The 19266-nt window shown below is 49.6% G+C and overlaps 1 protein-coding gene across 4 annotated transcripts in view; it reads right to left on the bottom strand.

The window, feature by feature from the left end:
• Window positions 1–19266, bottom strand: part of ACAN (aggrecan) — a 37126-nt gene that overhangs the window by 7753 nt on the left and 10107 nt on the right. Inside the window, exons 7-12 of one of the 4 annotated variants that reach the window (XM_027773545.1) lie at window positions 18277–18451; window positions 17594–17721; window positions 15766–16059; window positions 14249–14464; window positions 8446–12162; window positions 5877–5990 (exon numbers count right to left, since the gene is read on the bottom strand). In XM_027773545.1, the coding sequence (XP_027629346.1) occupies window positions 5877–5990; window positions 8446–12162; window positions 14249–14464; window positions 15766–16059; window positions 17594–17721; window positions 18277–18451 (4644 nt within the window). The remainder of the gene's footprint in view (window positions 1–5876; window positions 5991–8445; window positions 12163–14248; window positions 14465–15765; window positions 16060–17593; window positions 17722–18276; window positions 18452–19266) is intronic. The other 3 variants (XM_027773542.1, XM_027773543.1, XM_027773544.1) reach the window with 3 other exon arrangements.

Here is a 19266-nt window from a genome sequence, read left to right as displayed (position 1 = left end):
GTGGCAAGCAAAGATAACGAAGTCAAAGTTCTTGAAGCTTGGTTAGAGACTTTTCTTTTTCTGGCTTCCTCTGTAGCTCTGATCCATGGAAAGAGGACAAGACTGTGGGTACTAGAATGAACAACCTAGCAGTGGTCTGTAGAGCAGAGATGCATGAGAAAGTAGCAGCATGGGGTACTTGCATGAGACTCACTAGACTTCTTAAGTTGCAGACACCTTCGTTGTCTTTATTAGATAAGATTCTAGTATCTTGTTGAAAAGGAGGTAGCATCATTTTCTTGTAGAGGGACAGAAACCCTGCCCAACATTTCCCCATGTAATCTTCACCCAACTGAAGGCCCAGAAGACTCTGGTGAGCCACAATTTCTAGAGAAGCTCCATCCTGGCCTGTGGAAGACAAGTGTTTTAAGCCAGGGAGGGGCTTATTAAGTGATCACCCTTGAGCACCAGCCTGGGATATGGGCAAGCCCCCATCAGCCTCTTCTTCTCAGATAGATTCTTCTTTTCCATTCTTTCCAACCAAACTTCTCTGCAGGGATTGAATTGCTGTCATTGACCTTTGTCTCAAATTGTCATTGATTAGTTCAGATGAAAACCGAATCTTGTAATCTGGTCTTTCTACATCTTTCTGAGAAACCAGAAAACCTTGGAGATCTCCTGTGCTTTCTTGGTATTTGAACCAAAGGCTCCTGCTGTTTTGTTTGGTTTTGTTTTCCCTATATTTGCTACTCTGGGAACATGGTAAAAGGTATTAGGAAACTCTTCTTGATCTTTTTTTGTATTGGAGATCAATATAATTCTGCAAGGAGTGGTTCCACTGTCTTACAGGGCACCATGATATGTGGTTTGAAGATGCCATATGCAGCCATGGTTAAATACCCTCCAGGATCCGATGACCTGTCTATCAGTTTCTGCGTGAGCAGAACAGGGGATGGAAATAGTACCTCAGAGTCTTAAATATGTCCCAGAACTCAGTTTCTTGTCTCCCATAAGAGCAAACCAGCCATTACAGTCGATCTTTTGATAAGACAGCCAAAACATGTTCCTCTGGATCCTTACAGCAATGCAGAGCAGACATAGGCCAGATCTGGATTTGTGCAACGTGTGTCCTGAAAATCTCCATTCTTGGGCATCTCCTCAGTTCTCAGGCAGTTCTCTTCCAAGGAGTCCTTAACTTCACTGCAGGGAGCATATGCCGCGGACTAGAGGCCAACAGTTCCAGCATGGAACTGTTCCAAGCAAAACGGAAATGCATGGAGGAACAGACTAACATCCCCGCATGCACTTGGGTTCCCAGCATGCACCAGGATGCCCAGCAGCAGCAGTAGCAGCAATAGGTCAGGCCGGTGGGCGGGGCGAAAGCTGGGCGGTTCTCCTGCTCAGGAAGGCTCCCGTTTCTCTTCTCATTAGCATCCTTATGGGCGATGGGAAGCACCCACAAGGGGAGGTAAGCAAACAAAAGGTGCTAAAGCAGCTGTTCAGAGCAGGGGACAGGAGTGGCCTCTGGGGAGAAGAGCCAGATGTCAATGGGGGGGCCTTGGCCAGCTCCTGCGGGGAGGGCAGGGAAGGTGGGAGTCCCCAAAGAGAGGTTAGGCTGGGCCACGGATTATTGCCCTGTACCTCCCCGGGGCGCCATTTTCCTTCTGTCTGGGCAAGGCATAATATCTGAGAGGGCTGTCAGGATTGAAGGAACCTATTCCTGGGCTCAGAAGCTGTTTTTTAATTTTTCTATAGGCCATGCCAATCCTTCTTCATTCTCCTCTCAGGATTTTGGGCATGTATGCACATGCACCCAGTGCAATTATCAAGCTGCTGGGTCTGGGTCTCAAACTGCAGAGCTGGCTATGTGGGACCCACCTGCCTTAACCTCCACGCCATCTCCTGGTTCCAGAAGCTGTTTTTATTTATTTATTTTAAGAATTATTTTATTTAACTTTCTTCCTTTGTTTCTTTTTCTTTCTTTCTTTTCTTTCCTTCCTTCTCTTTCTCTTTCTTTCTTTTTCTTTCTTTTAATTTGCTTAGAGAGGGACAGAGAGAGAGAAAGTGAGAAAATAAGCCGTCAGGACCGGGACTCAAACCACGGTTGGCTGCGTGGGAGTCCAGCACCCTTAACTACCACACCTCCTGCTGGCCCCAAGGCTGGGTTTTTATTCTCTCTCTATTTTTTTTTTTTCCTGGCAGGGCCCTGGTTTACAGATAGGAGGGAAGGAAAGGTCACAGTCTTGAAGATCAGAGAGCCCTTGGGTGCCATGGAGCAGTTTAAAGAGGCTGAGTCAGCATCTCCAGCAGCAGGAAGGGGGCTGAGCATCCTCTGTGGGCCTTTCTTTTTCTTTTCTTCATTTAGAGAGAGATTTTTTTTCCTTTTTTTAAAAAAAGAATTATTTTATTTAACTTTATTTATTCATTTATTTATTTAAATTTGACCAGAGAGGGATAGAGCAAGAGAGAGAGAGAGAGAGAGAAAGCAAGCCGTCAGGCCCGGGACTTGAACCATGATCAACCATGTGGGAGACCAGTGCCTTTAACTAACACGCCACCTGCTGGCCCCTTAGAGATTTTTGCTATAAGGCATGTGCGCTCACCAGAGAGACAGATAGAGAGAGAGACAGAAAGTGAGAAATCACCCTCTGGGGGGATGGCCACGTAACAATCCCTTCTCCTCCACTCTTCTCTCAGTATTTTGGGCACACATGCACATGCACCCAGTGTGAGTTTGAAGCCACCAGGTGTGGGACTTGAACCATGGTTGCCCATGTGGAAGTCCAGTGATGTAACCATTGCTAGCCCCACAGTCTTTCTTTTTAGCTACTCAGGCTGGCATTGCCTCAGCTCTTTGTTCTCTGGCTGGAAGAGCCACTCTGGCCCTGCTCTGCCTACCTCATTCTGTGAAGGGCAGTCAGGACATCTTCCAGGTTTTAGAACCAAGGGAGGAGATGGACTGGGTCCTGCTATGAGCACAGCATGGGTGATCCCAGACAAGATGGAGGCAGGAGGAAGAAGGGAAGGGCTTTGGGCAATGGGCAGGCTTCGCGAGACAGAGAAGACAGGGAGGGGACCAGTATCTGCCAAGAACCTTCTCTGAGCCCTGAGCTGACTCACATCAGCCTCCCAACAGCCCAGTGCACAGACAGCATTCTGCCATTTGCAGGTAAGGGAACGTGGAGTGACTTTCCTGCACCGCTAAGTAGGCAAGGCCGATGGGAAGAGACAGAGGAGAGAGTAGACGAGTCAACTAGACTAGACATTGGGTCTCTGTCCTGTACACAAGGAAAGAGAGATGCTGGGGTCCTGGACTCTTAGCGTCTTATTACCATCTCTTCTTTTTCTTTCTTTTTTTTCCTTTTTTTTTTTTTGCTAGAGAGTGCAAGCATTTGCCAGAGAGAAAAAAGAGAGGGAAAGTGAGAAATCGCCCCTCAGAGGGGCGATGGCCACACTGCAGTCCCACCTCTCTCCTCTAGGGACTTTGGCAGGCACACGCGCACATATGCCCAGTGTGATTTTCAAGCCACCTTGTCTGGGATTCGAACCACAGAGTCAGCCATATGGAATTTAGTATCTTTTTTTCTTTCTTTTTTTAAGATTCATTAATCCGGGGCTGGCAGGTGGTGTGTGGTTATGGCACTGGACTCGCACATGGTGGACTGTGTTTCAAGTCCTGGACCTGATGGCTTGCTTTCTCACTTTTCTCTCTCTCTCTTGCTCTCTCGCTCTCTCTCTCTCTCTCGTGAGTGCCATGCCTCATAGCAAATTTAAATAATAATGATTACAATTAATAAATAAAATAAATAATTTTTTTTTTATTTAAAGAATTATTTTGGGGGCCAGCAGGTGACATGGTGGTTAAGGCTGCTGGACTCCCACATAGCTGACCACGATTCGAGTCCCAGACCTGGCGGCTTGCTTTCTCACTTTCCCTCTCTCTCTCACTCTGTTGGTCAAATTAAAATAAATGAATGAATAAATAATGCTAAATTTAAAAAATTATTTAAAAAAATAATTTTTAAAAATTTAATCTTATCTATTTAGTGCAAGACAATGGTGGGTCACCATGGAGATTGGGCACTATCTGCAGTTGTTTTTGAAGCTTGTGGATCTTGAACTATACTTAGTAGTTAGACCTGGAACCCCAGTAATACAGACAGTCACAGGGAATGCGCCTCTAGGTTTTGTGCTGGGCAGATCCTCACCACTAGATCTTTGGAAGTGCCAAAGTTTGTGGAGTGAGAGGTGGAGCAGTGGAATTTTTCTTCTTTTCTTTTCTTTTTTAGTTTCTTTTGCCAGAGAGAGACAGAGAGAGGAGGAATGTGAGAAACCACACCCCAGCAGGGATGGCCATGCCACCATCCCTTCTCCTTTCTCCTCCTGGCATTTTAGGCATGCACATACATGTGCCTAGCATGAATTTTCTTTTTTTTTTTTTTCTTTTGAGAGATTTTTGCTATTTCGCACACTCGCCAGAAAGAGACCGAAAGTGAGAGATCACCCCCCAGGGGAGATGGTCCTGCTGCGGTCTCTTCCCCTCCTTTCTCCTTCCGTGATTTTGGGCATGCAGACATACACGCCTGGCATGAGGGTCGAGCTGCCGGGTCTAGGACTCAAACCACAGATGACTATCTGTGAGTCCAGCACCTTAACCTGCATACTACCCGCTGGCCTGGGAACTACTTTTTATTAAATGCCTTTTCTGGCCAGATGCTCTGTGCAGATGATCTTACACTCACAGCAGTGGTTCTCGGCCCTGGCCGCACCCTGGAGTCACCTGGGAGTTTAAAATGCCTTGCTAATGCCAAGGCCAAGGAGTCATGTCAGTCAAGACCCTTGGGAGCGTGCCTAGGTGGCATGAGTTTTTGAAACTGAAGACTGGTACCATTGATTCTTCTAAGTAAGGAAACTGGGGACTTGGCTGTGAGTGTGGGGTCAGAATAAATAAATCTATAGCTCCTCTCAGAGATTCCGTGCAGGGCCAAGGGGGTGTGATGGTCTTACCTTCAGTTCAATATTTCTTTCATGTTTTATCTTCGAAATGCAAGGACATTTTGGGATCAGCAGTTAGCATAATGACTATGTCACTGAACTCCCATGTAGTCCACCACGGTTCGAGTCCCGGACCCAGTGGCTTAAACTCATGCCAGGCGTGTGCGCGTGTGCGTGTGTGCGTGTTTGTGCCCAAGATCCCTAGAGGAGAATGGAGGAGAAGGATTGCGGAGTGCCCATCCCCCCTGGAGGGTGATTTATCACTGTCAGTCTCTCTGTCTTTCTCGTGAGTGCTCGTGCCCTATAGCAAAAATCTCTCAAAAAATGCAAGCACGTTTTTGCATTCTAAACATTGGTTTAATATAAAATGAACCACCCTTAAGGGGCCAGCAGGTGAAGTGGTAGTTAAGGTGCTGGACTTCCCCATGGCTGCCTGCGGTTTGAGTCCCAAACCCAGCAGCTTGAAACATTACACTGGTGTGTGTGCATGCATGCCCAAATCCCAAGAGGAGAAGGGAGAAGGATTGTGGTGTGGCCATCCCTCTGGGGGGAAGTAATTTCTCACTTCTCCATCTTCCTGTCTCCTCTCTCTCCAGCGAGCACATGTACCCTATGGCAAGACCTAAAATAAATAAATTAATTTAAAAAGAAAAACTTAACTACTTCTTAGCTTACTTGATTTGATTTTCTCCTAAACTGCCATGTTGACTAGATGCTCTAGAAAGATGAGCCACGTTTACCTTGCGGCTTCTGTCCACCCTCCCACAGGTCACTGTGTATTTCCGCCCAGTCCAAGGTTGCCTCAGTCGACTTTGGTTTGCTCCTGTCTGTGGCCCCTTCAGGGAATAAAGGAGTCCATCCAGTGCCTGGCCCTCACCTCCCACAGCCGATGAGGGTCTTACCTATGTCACAGTGCTCGCCAGTGTGGCCAGGGGGGCACAGGCATACGACATGTCCCTCTGTCTCCTGGCAGGTCCCAACGCCACAGGGCTCTTCAGCACAGGACCTGGCGGGGGCTGCACCCCCCAGGGGAAAGGTTGGGCATCAAGAACACAGCCGTGACTGCAGTTTGAGTCCCAGACCTGGAGGCTTAACTCATGCTGGTGTATGTGTGCTTGCGTGCCCAAGATACCAAGGAGAAGGGACTGCAGCATGGCCATCCCCCTTGAGGGGTGATTTCTCACTTTCTGTCTCTCTGGTGAGTGTGCACGCCCTATAGCAAAAATGTCTCAAGATAAATAAATAAATAAATAAAAGAACACAGCCACCTTGGTACCAGCATAGCCTCCGAGACCTCTAAGTTAGACACCAGATCCCCATAGTCAGCCTGTTTCTGGGGATTCTGTCCTGGGCACCTGACTGCTAGCATCGGGGGGTATCCTCTGCCTGAGAAAGCTTTCTGAGCATAAATAGATGGTAAAACTAAAAGTAAAGGAAGACCAGTCACCAGCGCTCAGTGCCTGCTGTCTGGGAGTCTGTGGAGGGGAGATGATCACAACCGTAGAGAAGAGAACCTTTGTCTTTTACAGAGTGTCAAGTCAGGACATCGCCCACAGGATACTTCAGAGCTCCTTACATGGTGTGGGATCTTCTTTTCATGCCAGAGGACAGGCATGAGAAAGAGACAGAGAGCACTCCCAGCAAGGCCTGATCTCACTGCAATCCTTTGTCCTCCATTTCTCTGTGTCAGGATCCTGGGCACGTGCACATGTGCCTGGTGTGTTTTTCTTTTCTTTCTTTCTTTCTTTTTTTTTTTTTAAAGAATTATTTTGTTTAACTTTATTTATGTATTCATTTTTAATTTGACCAGAGAAAGATGGAGTGGGTGAGTAGGTGAAAGAGTGAGAAAACAAGCTGCCAGGTCTAGGACTCGAACCTAGAGTTGAGGGTGGCCATGTGGGAGTTCAGCGTTCTTAATCACCATGCCACCTGCTGGCCTCATGGCTGGTGTATTTTTCAAACTGCTGTGGCCAGAACTGTGGTTGGCCCTGTGGGATCAGGCTCCCTGTGCTACAGGGCCAACTCAACTGTTCAGGTTTTAACTCTGCACAAAATAAACCTTGGACATAAACATCATCAACACTCTCTTATGACACACTCAGTCCGGGGCAGAGTGCACAAGCAGAATTGTTAGCACTCTCTACATAGTTATCCTTGGGGCCGGCAGGTGGCGTGGTGATTAAAGCACCGAATTCCCACATGGCCAAATGAGGTTCAAGTCCTGGACCAGGTGGCTTGCTTTCTCACTTTCCCTTTCCCTCTCTCTGGTCAAATTAAAATAAACATACAATAATGACAACAAAATAATTAAATAATTATCTGAATAGTCCTTTTCTTTCCCTGTGCCAAGTACAGACACTTGAATTCACCTATGAATGCTCATGTAATGTAACTCCAATTTAATAATAGTCATTACTAGTCTTTTTTGTTTCTCTTTTAAAGAATTATTTAATATAATTTATGAATCATTATTATCTTAAAATTTTCTACAGGGCATGCATGCTCATCAGAGAGAGACGAAGAGAGAAAGAGTGAGTGAGAGGGCAAGTTGCCAGATCCAGGACTCAAACCGTGGTTGGCTCCTGGGAGTCTAGAGCCTAAACCACCATGCCACCTGCCGATCCCTGTTTTATTTATTTATTTATCTTATTTTATTTTTTATTTATTTATTTTTTGGAGAGATTTTCGCTATAGGGTGTGTGCGCTCGCCAGCCAGACAGAGAGAGACATTAGAGACAGAAAGCGAGAAATCACCCCCCAGGGGGGATGGTCATGCCGCAATCCCTTCTCTTCCATTCTCCTCTCAGGATCTTGGGCACACACGCACACGCGCCCGGCGTGAGTTTTAAGCCATCAGGTCCGGGACACGAACCGCGGTCGACTACGTGGGAGTCCAGTGACATAGCCATTATGCTAACTGCTGGTTCCCTTTTATTTATTTATTTATTTTTAATTTGTTACAAGGTGCGTGTGCTTGCCAGAGAGAAAGACAGACAGGACAGATAACTAGAGAGGGAGAAAGCAAGAAAGCACCCCCCCATAATCCCTTCTCCTCTCAGGAATTCAGGCATGCACCCATTTTCACGGCCACACCGCAATGCCTTCTCCTCCATTCTCCTCTCAGAATTTGGGCATGCATGCGCACACACCCAGAGTGTTTTTTAATCTTCCAGGTCTGGGACTCAAACCAGAGTTGGCCATGCAGGAGCCAGCACCTCACCCTCCACTCTACCTGCTGGCCCGCTAAGTGCTTGCTTTATGTTCAGTATATTTATATTCAGCTTCATTTTCCCTGATACCATTCCCATCTTACAGATGAAGCTCAGAGGGGTTACAAACCTTGCCGGAGGCTACACAGCTGATCTGTGACGGAGCTGTGCTCGGAACCTTAAAGCTACCTTTGTCCTGAGCTACAGTCATCTATAGACTGACCTACCCAAACACGTGAAACGGCAAGAATTCCAGCAATACCTGCCATGGTTGACTCCGATTCACCTGTCCCTGCTGGAGAAGTGAGGATGGAAGCGTCTGTTGGGAAGGTAGCTGTTTCGGTTGTTTGGCTCTCTTCTCCTGAATACAAAGGGCTGGAGGCCTCGATTTCTAGATGCGCCTCTGCAGGGCGCTGTGTCTGCTGGGTCCAGTCGGCCTCTGGGATGCTGGTGCTGATAACAATATCCAGCCCTGAGGTGTGACCAGACAGGTCTCCGCTGATTTCAGTCCTGTCTCCAGAAGCCACAGGAGCAGCTGAAGGCAAGCCCAATGTCTCTGTGCCCACACCGTAGGTGGTGGCCGAGTCTCCACTCACTTCCAGGGTAGTCGACCCCTCTCTAGGGCCTTCCAGAAAGGTTGAAGTGGTGCCATGCAGCCCCAGGCCTGAGGTTCCCTCAGTATCAACTTCATGGTAGGTAGAGGTGGATTCACTCAGATCAGGGGACCCAGAAACGTCTCCGCTGGCCTCGGGAGTGGCAGGTGTACCCATCTCAGCCTCAGGATAGGCAGACGTTTCACTGCTGGATTCTGGGGCAGAGGACGCTTCTACCCCAGACCCAGGGAAGGCTGTTGGAGCTCCACTAATGTCCCCAGATGCAGAGGCTTCTCCACTGGATTCAAAAAACTGGGGCATGTGTGTCACAGGGGGTCTTTGGCCAAGTTCCTGAGAAGCAGTTGGTTCTGTAACACCCTCTACAAACTCAGAAGCAATCAGAGTAACTTCTGGAAGCCCTGAGGCCTCCCCACTAGAGCTCGTAGCTGTAGAGGATTCCCCACTTCCATCAGTGGTGCTAGAAAAGTCCTCACTAAAATGTGGAGTACTTGGTGGCTCTCCACTGGGTTCCACCAGCCCAGATTGCAGCCCACTTAGGTCCAAAAGTCCAGAATGGTCCCCAGACAGGTCTGGTCCTCCAGAAGGAGTACCACTGACTTCCAAAATGCCCGAAGGTCCTTCTCCTGCTTCTTGGGCTGTTGGATGCTGGGTTATAGATTCCACCAAAGTTCTGTCCACGAGAGAGATGGTGGGGAAACCAGATGGAAGCCCACTGCCATCATATGCTCCCGAGGGCAAGCTGCTCCCAGTCTCAGTGCCAGAGGCGTCTCCGCTGACCTCAGCTACTCCACTTGGTAGGCCACTGAATTCTGGAGCCTGGGTTGTAAACCCACTGGAATCAGTCATTCCAGAAGGTTGTCCACTGACATCCACTATCCCAGATGTACCTGACTGATCCACCTCTCCAGAAGGGAGGCCGCTGAGTTCCACGGACCCTAGGCCCTCTTCTTCTTTAAATGTCGTAGGGGTCACTTCGACCAAACTGGTGTCCACAAATGTAATGCCAGAAGATTCACCACTGCCACTTAGGGCACCAGAAACCAGGTGAGGCACTGCGGATGTTGCTCCACTGAACTCCGGTAACCCTGATGGCTGCCCACTGATATCAGGGACCCCGGATGTTTCCCCACTCAGGTCAGTTATGCCAAATGGCTGACCACTGCCATAAACAACTCCAGATGCTTCTCCACTGACCTCTGGTTGTCCAGAGGATAGTCCACTAATCCCAGTCACTCCAGATAGTTCCCCACTGGTGTCAGGAAACCCTGATGGCTGTCCGCTGACCTCAAAGATTCCAGATGTCCCCCCATGTATATCAGGAAACCCTGATGGCTGTCCACTGACATCAAAGAGTCCAGATGTTTCCCCACTGATGTCAGGAGACCCAGATGCTTGGCCACTGAGCTCACCTCCTGAAGAGAGTCCACTAGTTCCTCCACTAATGTCCAGTTCATGGAAGGGCAGTCCAGATATTTCTCCTGCACCACTGATGCCAATGGTCCCCCTTCCTTCTAGTTCACTTGCTGTGCTGGCCGTGACCACTTCCACCAATGTAGTGTCCACTAGGGAGACAGTTGGGAACCCAGATGGAAGTCCACTAAAGTCAGGCAGGCCAGAGGATGGGCCACTTCCAAGGTCCAGTCCAGAATACTCACCACTAAATCCAGAGGGAAGGCTACTTTCTTCTGGGGCTAGCCCACTTCCTGGAGTTCCAGAAGGCAGGCTGCCAAAGTCCAAACCTCCAGAAGCAGACCCCTCTAAATCTTCTTTCCCAGAAGACAGACCACTGAGGTCCTCAGCTCCAGAAGCTGAGGTCTCTAGACCTTCCCTTCCAGAAGGAAGTCCACTGAGGTCATCCCCTACCCTAGAAACAGAGGTTTCTAGACCTTCTCTTCCAGAAGGAAGTCCACTGAGATCTTCTATTCCAGAAGCAGAGGTCTCTAGATCTTCCCTTCCAGAAGGAAGTCCACTGACATTTCCTATTCCAGAGGCAAAAGTCTCTAGATCTTCTCCTCCAGTAGTAAGTCCACTGATGTCCTCTACTCCAGAGGCAGATGTTTCTAGTCCTTCTCTTCCTGAAGGAAGTCCACTGAGGTCCTCTATTCCAGAGGCAGAGATCTCTGGACCTTCTCCTCCAGAAGGAAGCCCACTGAGGTCCCCTGCTCCAGAAGTAGAAGTCTCTGGAACTTCTCCAGAAGGACGTCCACTGAGGTCCCCTGCTCCAGAAGTAGAAGTCTCTGGAACCTCTCCAGAAGGAAGCCCGCTAAGCTCCTCTGTTCCAGAAGTAGAAGTCTCTGGAACCTCTCCAGAAGGAAGCCCACTGAGGTCCTCTGCTCCAGAAGTAGAAGTCTCTGGAACCTCTCCAGAAGGAAGCCCACTGAGGTCGCCTACACCAGAAGCAGAAGTCTCTGGAACCTCTCCAGAAGGAAGCCTGCTAATATCCTCTACTTCAGAAGCAGAAGTCTCTGGAACCTCTCCAGAAGGAAGCCCGCTGAGATCCCCTGCTCCAGAAGTAGAGGTCTCTGGAACCTCTGCAGAAGGAAGCCCACTGAGGTCACCTACTCCAGAAGCAGAGGTCTCCAGAACCTCTTCAGAAGGAAGCACACTGATGTCTTCTGCTCCAGAAGTGGAAGTCTCTGGAACCTCTCCGGAAGGAGGCCCGCTGAGGTCCTCTGCTCCAGAAGCAGAGGTCTCTAGAACTTCTCCAGAAGGAAGCCCACTGAGGTCCCTTACTCCAGAAGCAGAGCCCTCTAGGCCCTCACCTTCAGGAGGCAGTTTACCAACCTCAGAAGTGCTGGACCGCTCAATGCTCTCTTCATCCCCTGAGGCCAGACCACTTCCCTCAGGCAGAGCTGAGCCCTCTGTGGAGGTAAGACCACTGGAGTCAAAGTCTCCAGAGGGAAGTCCACTTCCGCTGCCCACTGAGGGCTGCCCACTGGAGTCAAGGCGTCCTAAAGCATCTCCACTGCCTGTGAAGTCACCACTGATGTCAGGAGTCCCAGATGCCTCCCCAGAGCCTGGCAGCTCGGTTGCGCTGGGCACTGCAGGTGAAGTTGTGAATGGTTCCTCTGAAGTAGAGGGCTCCTCTGAAGGGGATGGCTGCTCTGAAGGGGATGGCTCCTCTGAAGGCCAGGGCTGCTCTGAAGGGGACGGCTCCTCTGAAGGGGACGGCTCCTCTGAAGGGGACGGCTCCTCCGAAGGGGACGGCTCCTCCGAAGGGGATGGCTCCTCCGAAGGGGATGGCTTCTCTGAAGGGAACGGCTCCTCCGAGGCAGAGATCACTTCGGTTGCAGGATGGCCTTCTTCTGTTGTTATGCTTTCTTCTTCCGTTGTTGCACCAGTGGGAGGCCACGTAGGGGGGATCCCTGGAGGAAAGGAGGAAGAAAGACGAGGTATGGATTTATTAACTGCCCACTTTAAGATCATGCATAGAAGCTGAATGCCACTCCTTTTACAGTATTATCGTTCAAGGCTCAGAGGTGTATCCAGATGCTTTCCGATACAGCTAAGTATCTCCTCAAGGAGGGCGGGGAGCAAACCAGAGAGCTCCTCCCACTACCCTCAGGGCCACAGGTCACGCAGGCTGGGCTTTGTGAGACTCCAGGGGGGCACCATCCACACAGCCCACTAGATGCCACCACTGACAACCACGGACATTCGCTTTTTCAATTCTGAAAGCTCTATTCCTGAGAATTTTGAAAACTAGCCAAACGAAAACTTCTAAGTAGCATGGCAACATCTTTTTTTCTCTCTGTCTTGTGGCCTTTACGCCCTAGCTGGGTGCTGTATGTACTTTTGGGCTTGTTTCCTAGGTGGAGTCCCTGTGTGCTGAGGTGCGGGGTCCACCGGGCAGGTTCACAGTGCACTCTGGCATAGAGGAGAATGGGGGAGGGGGGGAAGGGGCAGGGAGAGAAGTACACCAGCTAGGGCTGCAAGATGATTTTCTTTTTTAATTTTATCTTTTTAGACTTTTACCATAGGGTATGTGCCCTTGCCAGAGAGAGACAGAGAGAGAGGGAGAAAGTGAGAAATCACTCCGGGGGGGGGGGATGGCCCCTCTGCAATCCCTTCTCCCCCACGGCCACTCTGCAATCCCTTCTCCTCCATTCTCTTCTTGCAATTTTGGGCACACACACACACCTAGCATGATTTTTAAGCCCCTGCATCAGGGATTCGAACTAGGCAATTGGCTATGTGGGATTCAGCACTGTTCTGGCTCCAAGGGCTGCAAGATGAATCTAAATAGTACCCAGAGAAACATTTTTTTAATTCTAAACAATAGGATGTTTTTTTAAATTGTTTTATTTAACTTTATTATTATTATTATTTTCACATGAGTTTTGCCAGAGAAAGACAGAGAGAGAGAGAGAGAGAGAGAGAGAGAGAGAGAGAAAGAGAGAGAGAGAAAGCAAGCTGCCAGGTTCAGGACTTGAACTATGGTCAGCGATGTGGGAATTCCAGCACCTTAACCACCACACCACTTGCTGGCCCCAACATTTTTTTTATTCTGACAATTTTATTTATCTTTTAATTATCATCTATCAATCTATCTCAGAAACATAGTGGGATGCCCCCCCCCTTTTTTTGAGAGTTTTTTGCTATAGGGTGCATGCGCTCAACAGAAAGACACAAAGAGACAGAGAGATAGAAAGTGAGAAATCACCTCCCCGAGGGGATGGCCACGCTGCAATCCCTTCTCCTCCATTCTCGTCTTGAGATCTTGGGTATGCGTACACATGTGCCTGGCATGAGTTTAAGCCACTGGGTCCAGGACTTGAACTGCGGTCGGCTACATAGCCATTACACCAACTGCTGGTCCCAGGGATGCCCATTTATAGTCATGACATAATCTTTCTTTCTTTTCTTTTTCTTCTTTGTTAAATTTTAATTTTATTTATTTGTTCATTTTAATTTGACTAGAGAGAGATACAGAGAGAGGGAAAGTGAGAAAGCAAGCCACCAGGTCTGGGACTCAAACTATGGCTGACCATGTGGGAGTATCCAGCACCCTAACCACCACATCATCTGATGGCCTGCTTCTTTTTTAAAAATTTTTGCCACAGGGCATGTGTGCTCACCAGAGAGAGAGAGAAAGAGGGAAAGTGAGAAAGCAATTACACCCCTCACCCTCTGTGGCATGGGCATGCTACAATCCTTTCTCCTCCATTTCTCTCTCCTTTTTGGGTTCTGGGCATGCACACACAGGTGCCCAGTGTGCCTTTCAAGTCACCGGATCTAGGACTCAAACTGTGCTTATTTATGAATGAGGCTGTCCTCGTCACTTTGACCAGATTGTAGACACCAGCTGAGGTAGTTAAAGTTGCCCACAGAGCACACCCAGCCACTGTCAGGGCTGAAGAAACAGCACTGGTCCCAGAGAGAGAAGGCACCCACCCGGCACGCCAGAGGTAGGAATTTCTGGGCGTGCCCCAGAGTCCAAGCCACACTGACCTGGCAGTGGAGATGTGCCCACAGGGGTGTAAGCTGGCTCCCATTCCGTCTGGCTTTCTGGCTCCATGGTGAAGTCTGGGATTGCTGTTGTTTCCTCTCCCAAGGGGACGGCAGCCACACTGGGCCCCACTTGGGTAGCGATCCATTCCTCCACCTCGAAGGGTGGTGTGGACGTGCCCTCCTCCTCCTCTTCTGGAGCGGGTGCTGCTGAAACATCTGAAGGGGATGTGGGCAGTAAGGGTCATTCCCACACCAGTGACCCATCCCAGGCTGGCCTTTCTTAAGAGGGAGAGGGAGACCCTGAGGTTGGCTGGGCTACCCCCCTCTTTCTCTTCATTCAGTGAAATGGCTCTTTGCATCCTCAACTAATAAGAGCCATTTGCACCAACTATACAATATCCATATGCACCTGCCGTCAGCAGTTTAGTGGAGGGTGATCTGGGGCCTTTCTCTGCAGAATCTACCGTCCACAGGATGCATTACTCTAAAGGTTCTGTGCATGTTAGCCTCTGGGGATCTGTATGAAATTGAATCCTATACCCTATGGAACCAAAATCTTTCTTTTTTTGGGGGAAAGGTTTATGCTACAGGGCACATGCACTTGCCAGAAAGACAAAGAGAGACAGAAAGTGAGAAATCACCCCCCAGGGGGGATGGCCACATTGTACTCCATTTTCCTCCATTCTCCTTTCAGGATCTTGGGCACACATGCACACATGCCCGGCATGAGTTTAAACCACTGGGTCCGGGACTCAAACCACGGTCAAATACATGGGAGTCCAGCAACATAGCCGTTACACCAACTGCTGGTCCCTCTTGCGGTAGCAAAATCTATGGATGCTCAAGTCTCTCCTGGTCAGCCTTCCATATTCAAAGGCTCTGTATTCATGAATGTAGAAGAAAATCAGCCCATGCTTGGTCAAATCTGTGATGCAGAGCTCATGAACAGAAAGGGCTGACTGGATGCGAGGTCTTCCAAAAGTGCATAGAAAATGTTTATGATGAAAAAGCTATGCATGTATTTCAAAGTTTTTCATGCCCAAATGAACTTGTATTTTAATTCCATAGTCTGCAAACTTTCAGAAGTTCCTTCATTCACAAAATCGTTTTATCTCACAGTAGGTCTACGGGCTAGATAATACACTCCCAGCTTCTGTACTCATGGGCGCACGTGCACATGTGCCTCCTGTGTTGTTCAAGCCTGGGGACTGGGGTTTGAACCGTGGTTGATCATGTGGGATCTGGCTCTCTTGACCACTGCACCACAGAACCAGCCCTCGCACCCACATTTGTTCCTCACTTCTCTCTACTTGTCTCTGGGCAACTTTAGAAGATGAACTTGCCCTGGGATCAACATCTAAGATGGTGTTACCTCCAGAGCTGCCCCTGCCCCAGGGAGACTTTTTCTGTTATTTTGACAGATGGGAACTTCGGTGGAGGGGACCAGGAGGACTGAGTCGGAGAGAGCCACTCCCAAGCAGAAAGGATGCAGAGGAGAAATGAGGACTCATACGTACTGCGGAAACAGAAGGCATGGTGCCGGGACAGAGGGTCTGGGAGTCCCGTCTGGTTGGGGTAGAGGTAGACCGTTCTCACGCCTGGCTTGTCTCCGCCGCAGGCAGGTCTTGGGGTGACGATGGGGTAACGGAGGCTGCCGTCTGCCAGCCAGCCAGCATAGCACTTGTCCAGGCCGCGGCTCCAGGCGGCGTAGAGCTGGCCCGTGGAGGCCAGCGTGGCATTGTGAGATTCACAGAAGGCCAGCGCTTCCTGGAAGGTGAACTGCTCCAGGCGAGTGGCGAAAAACACCTCCCCTGGGGGGAGAGGTAGGGGGCAATGTGACCCTTCCCACCCTCAGCTAGGGCAGCTCCTGCTCACCCATGGTCAAGCCCCCTGACCCTGGCCCACTCACAAGTGTTCTACTCACACGGGCTAAAGACCCAGCCCAGCCCAATCACACCCTGTTTTTTTGAGGGATACTGGACGCAGAGGAACAAACTCCTCTGGTTTTACTGGACTCAGGGCTTTTAGTGCTTAAAAACAAAACAAAAAAGCGGTGATGCAGTCGTAATGTACTGGACTGGGGTGGGAAAGGTACAGGGTTTGTGTCTTGGGACCTCCCTGAGCATGGTGCATGGGCCGTGAGCTGGGCTGACTGAGACTGGGGACGGATCACGGTGTGAGGACCCTGTTCGGGGGATCTGTCTCTTTCTTTTTTCTTTTCTTTTTTTGAAGATTTATTTATTTTTAATTTTATTTATTCATTTACTTATTTTATTTTGGCCAGAAAGAGACACAGAGAGAGAGAGAAAGTAAGAAAGCAAGCCACCAGGTTCAGGACTTGAACCATGGTCAGCCATGTGGGAGTGTCCAGCACCTTAACCACCATGCCACCTGCTGGTTCCCGGATCTGCCTCTTTCTGTCTCTGTCTCTTTCATGAAAGAAATAAATGAATAAACTTTAAAAAAATAAAAAAAGGTGAAGTCCCAGGCGAAGCGGGACAAGTTAGCTACTCCCTAGGGAAATGACTCCTCCTCCTCTCCCTCCTCTGGGCCTCCAGTGCCCTCACTTAGACATCCCCTCCCCTGGCTAAGACAGGCAGCTTGCCTGGACACTTCTCACTGAGCACTGTGAGTGCTGGGGCCCTCCCCACCCCATCCTGAGAACTCACCGAGGCAAACATCTCTATCAAAAAAAAAAAAAAGCCTCAGGTAAAGTAGAAATCAGCCCCAATTTATAAGTGTGAAAACTGAGACCTGCAGAGGTTAAGTGATTTGCCCTGGGTCCCCAAAACAATTCCCCAATGCCGAAATCTTTCTAGAACACCAGCATTTCGAAAATTAGGCTCAGCAGAATAGTAATTTGATGATCTTTTGTTGAAATGAAAAGACATGAAATTAAGTGAAATTGAAAAAAATTATTGATTTTTCTTTTTCTTTTTTTTTTTTTTTTTGTTTTTTTTAAGGTTTTTGCCATATGGCACATGCGCTTGCCTGAAAGAGACAGCAAGGGTGAGAGTGAAGCGTGAGAAATCACCCTTCAAGGGGATGGCCACACCTTAATCCCTCCTCCACTCTCCTCCTGGGATTTTAGGCACATACACACACACGCCCAGTGTGATTTTCAAGCCGCTGGGTCCAAGACTCGAACTGCAGTCAGCATGTGGGCGTCTGGTGCCTTAACCACCATGCCACCTGCTAGCCCCCAGCCTTCTTTCTTAAGCAGCACTTTTCCCACCTGGAATGCTGGGTTGGAGTGGGAGGGGTGGTACTCCACCCTCCTTTTCGTGTCCCCCTGTCAGCCCCCTTCCCATCTAGGGCCCCCAAAATTGGGAATGTGGCCTGTACCCTCGAGCCTGTCCACGTAGCAGTAGACATCGTAGGTTTCTGATGATGGGCGTACACCATAGGTCCTGACTCCTGGGCTGCTGTCCTTGTCACCCACACATGGGGTCCGCGGGCTCATGATGGGGTATCTACAAAGGAGGGCAAGACAGGAGGATGACGGCCTATTCTGGGGGCTGGTGTCCAGGATCTTGAGGTAAAGCTGGTCATTCAGGGCCTACGCAGGGGGAAGGCAGGCCCCATGCAGTAAGTTCCCCGGGCAGCTGGGGAGTGGTCTCGTGGCCCCTGGAGACCCCTAGCTTCAGAAGAGGGCTCACTGCATTGAAGGGCACTGAATCTAGCTGGAGGGGACTGGGAGCTGAGGATGGGGCTCTGGAGTAGGGGCTCTTTTAAGGAGAATGACCAAGATCCTAACATCCTGGTGTCCTTCATCAGCCTTTCAGAATATGCCTCGGTGCTGGGGAGAAATGAACACAGCAGCCATGGAGTCTCTGGTTAACCCACAAGGAATCCACATGGAGTCTCTGGTTAACCCACAAGGAATCCACATGGAGTCTCTGGTTAATCCTCGGAATCCGCAAGGTACCGAGTGCCCACGGTGCTGGGTGACGTGCCAGGTGTGCTCCTTAAGCCTGACCTCTTCCATTTGGGTTTGGGCTGGGAGAGGGGCCCACCTCGCCCCTCACCTGACGCTCTGGTCCCGCAGCCAGCCGGCGTCACACTGCTCGTAGCCCGCTTCGTAGGCGGCCTGGAGCTGCTCGGGCGAGGCGATGACTGCCCCGGTGCGCAGGCAGGCCTCCTGTGCCTCCTCAAAGGTCAGCGAGTAGCGGGTGGGGCCGGGGCGATAGTGGAACACGACCCCTGGATGGACGGGAGGAAGAGAGAGAGGGGTCAGGTTCAGGTGCCCATAGGGCCCCGTTCTTAAGGCTTCAGAGACATGGAGGGAGCTTAAGTCTTCCTCACTGACATAGCAAATCTAGTATACGTATTCAAGTCCCAGGTCCGGGACTCAAACCATGGTTGGCCATATGGGAGTCCAGCACCCTTAACCACCACACCACCTGCCAGCCCTCAAAGGGTTCTATTTTGTGGAGATGCCTGATGGGGAAAGGAGGGATGGAGGACTGGAGAAGATCTCATGCTCTGCTCCACTCAGATCACGTAGATCTGTGCATGGCATTTTTTTCTTTTTTTTTCTTTATTTTAAAAATAATTTTGCTGGGGCCGGTAGATGGCATAGTAGTTAAGGCACTGGACTCCTATATGGCTGATTGTAGTTCAAGTCCCACACCCAGTGGCCTGAAACTCATGCCGGGCATGTGTGCATGCAAAATCCTGAGAGAAGAATGGAGGAGAAGGGATTGTGGCGTGACCATCTCCCTTGGGGGGGTGACTTCTCACTTTCTCTCTGTTCCTCTGTTTCTCTCGCGAGCACATGCGTCTATATTAAAAAAAAAAAAAAAAAGGCCGGAGGGCACATATGGTTATTAGAAAGCTAGGGAGACAGAGAGAGAGAGGAAGAGAAGGATAAGCCCCCCCATGGAGTGTGGTCACATCACCATTCCTTCTTCAGTTCTCCCTTCGGTCGGGATTTAGGGCATGTCCACACAGATGCCTGAAGTGTTTTTCAAGCCATCCTGGGCCAAGGTTGGAACTGTGAGGTGGCTATGTGGCAT

Source organism: Tupaia chinensis, unplaced genomic scaffold, assembly GCF_000334495.1.
Source record: "Tupaia chinensis unplaced genomic scaffold, TupChi_1.0 Scaffold000359_1, whole genome shotgun sequence".
NCBI lineage: Eukaryota > Metazoa > Chordata > Mammalia > Scandentia > Tupaiidae > Tupaia > Tupaia belangeri.
The sequence above is the reverse complement of the archived record's forward strand: the minus strand, read 5'-3'. Positions and strand labels throughout refer to the sequence as shown.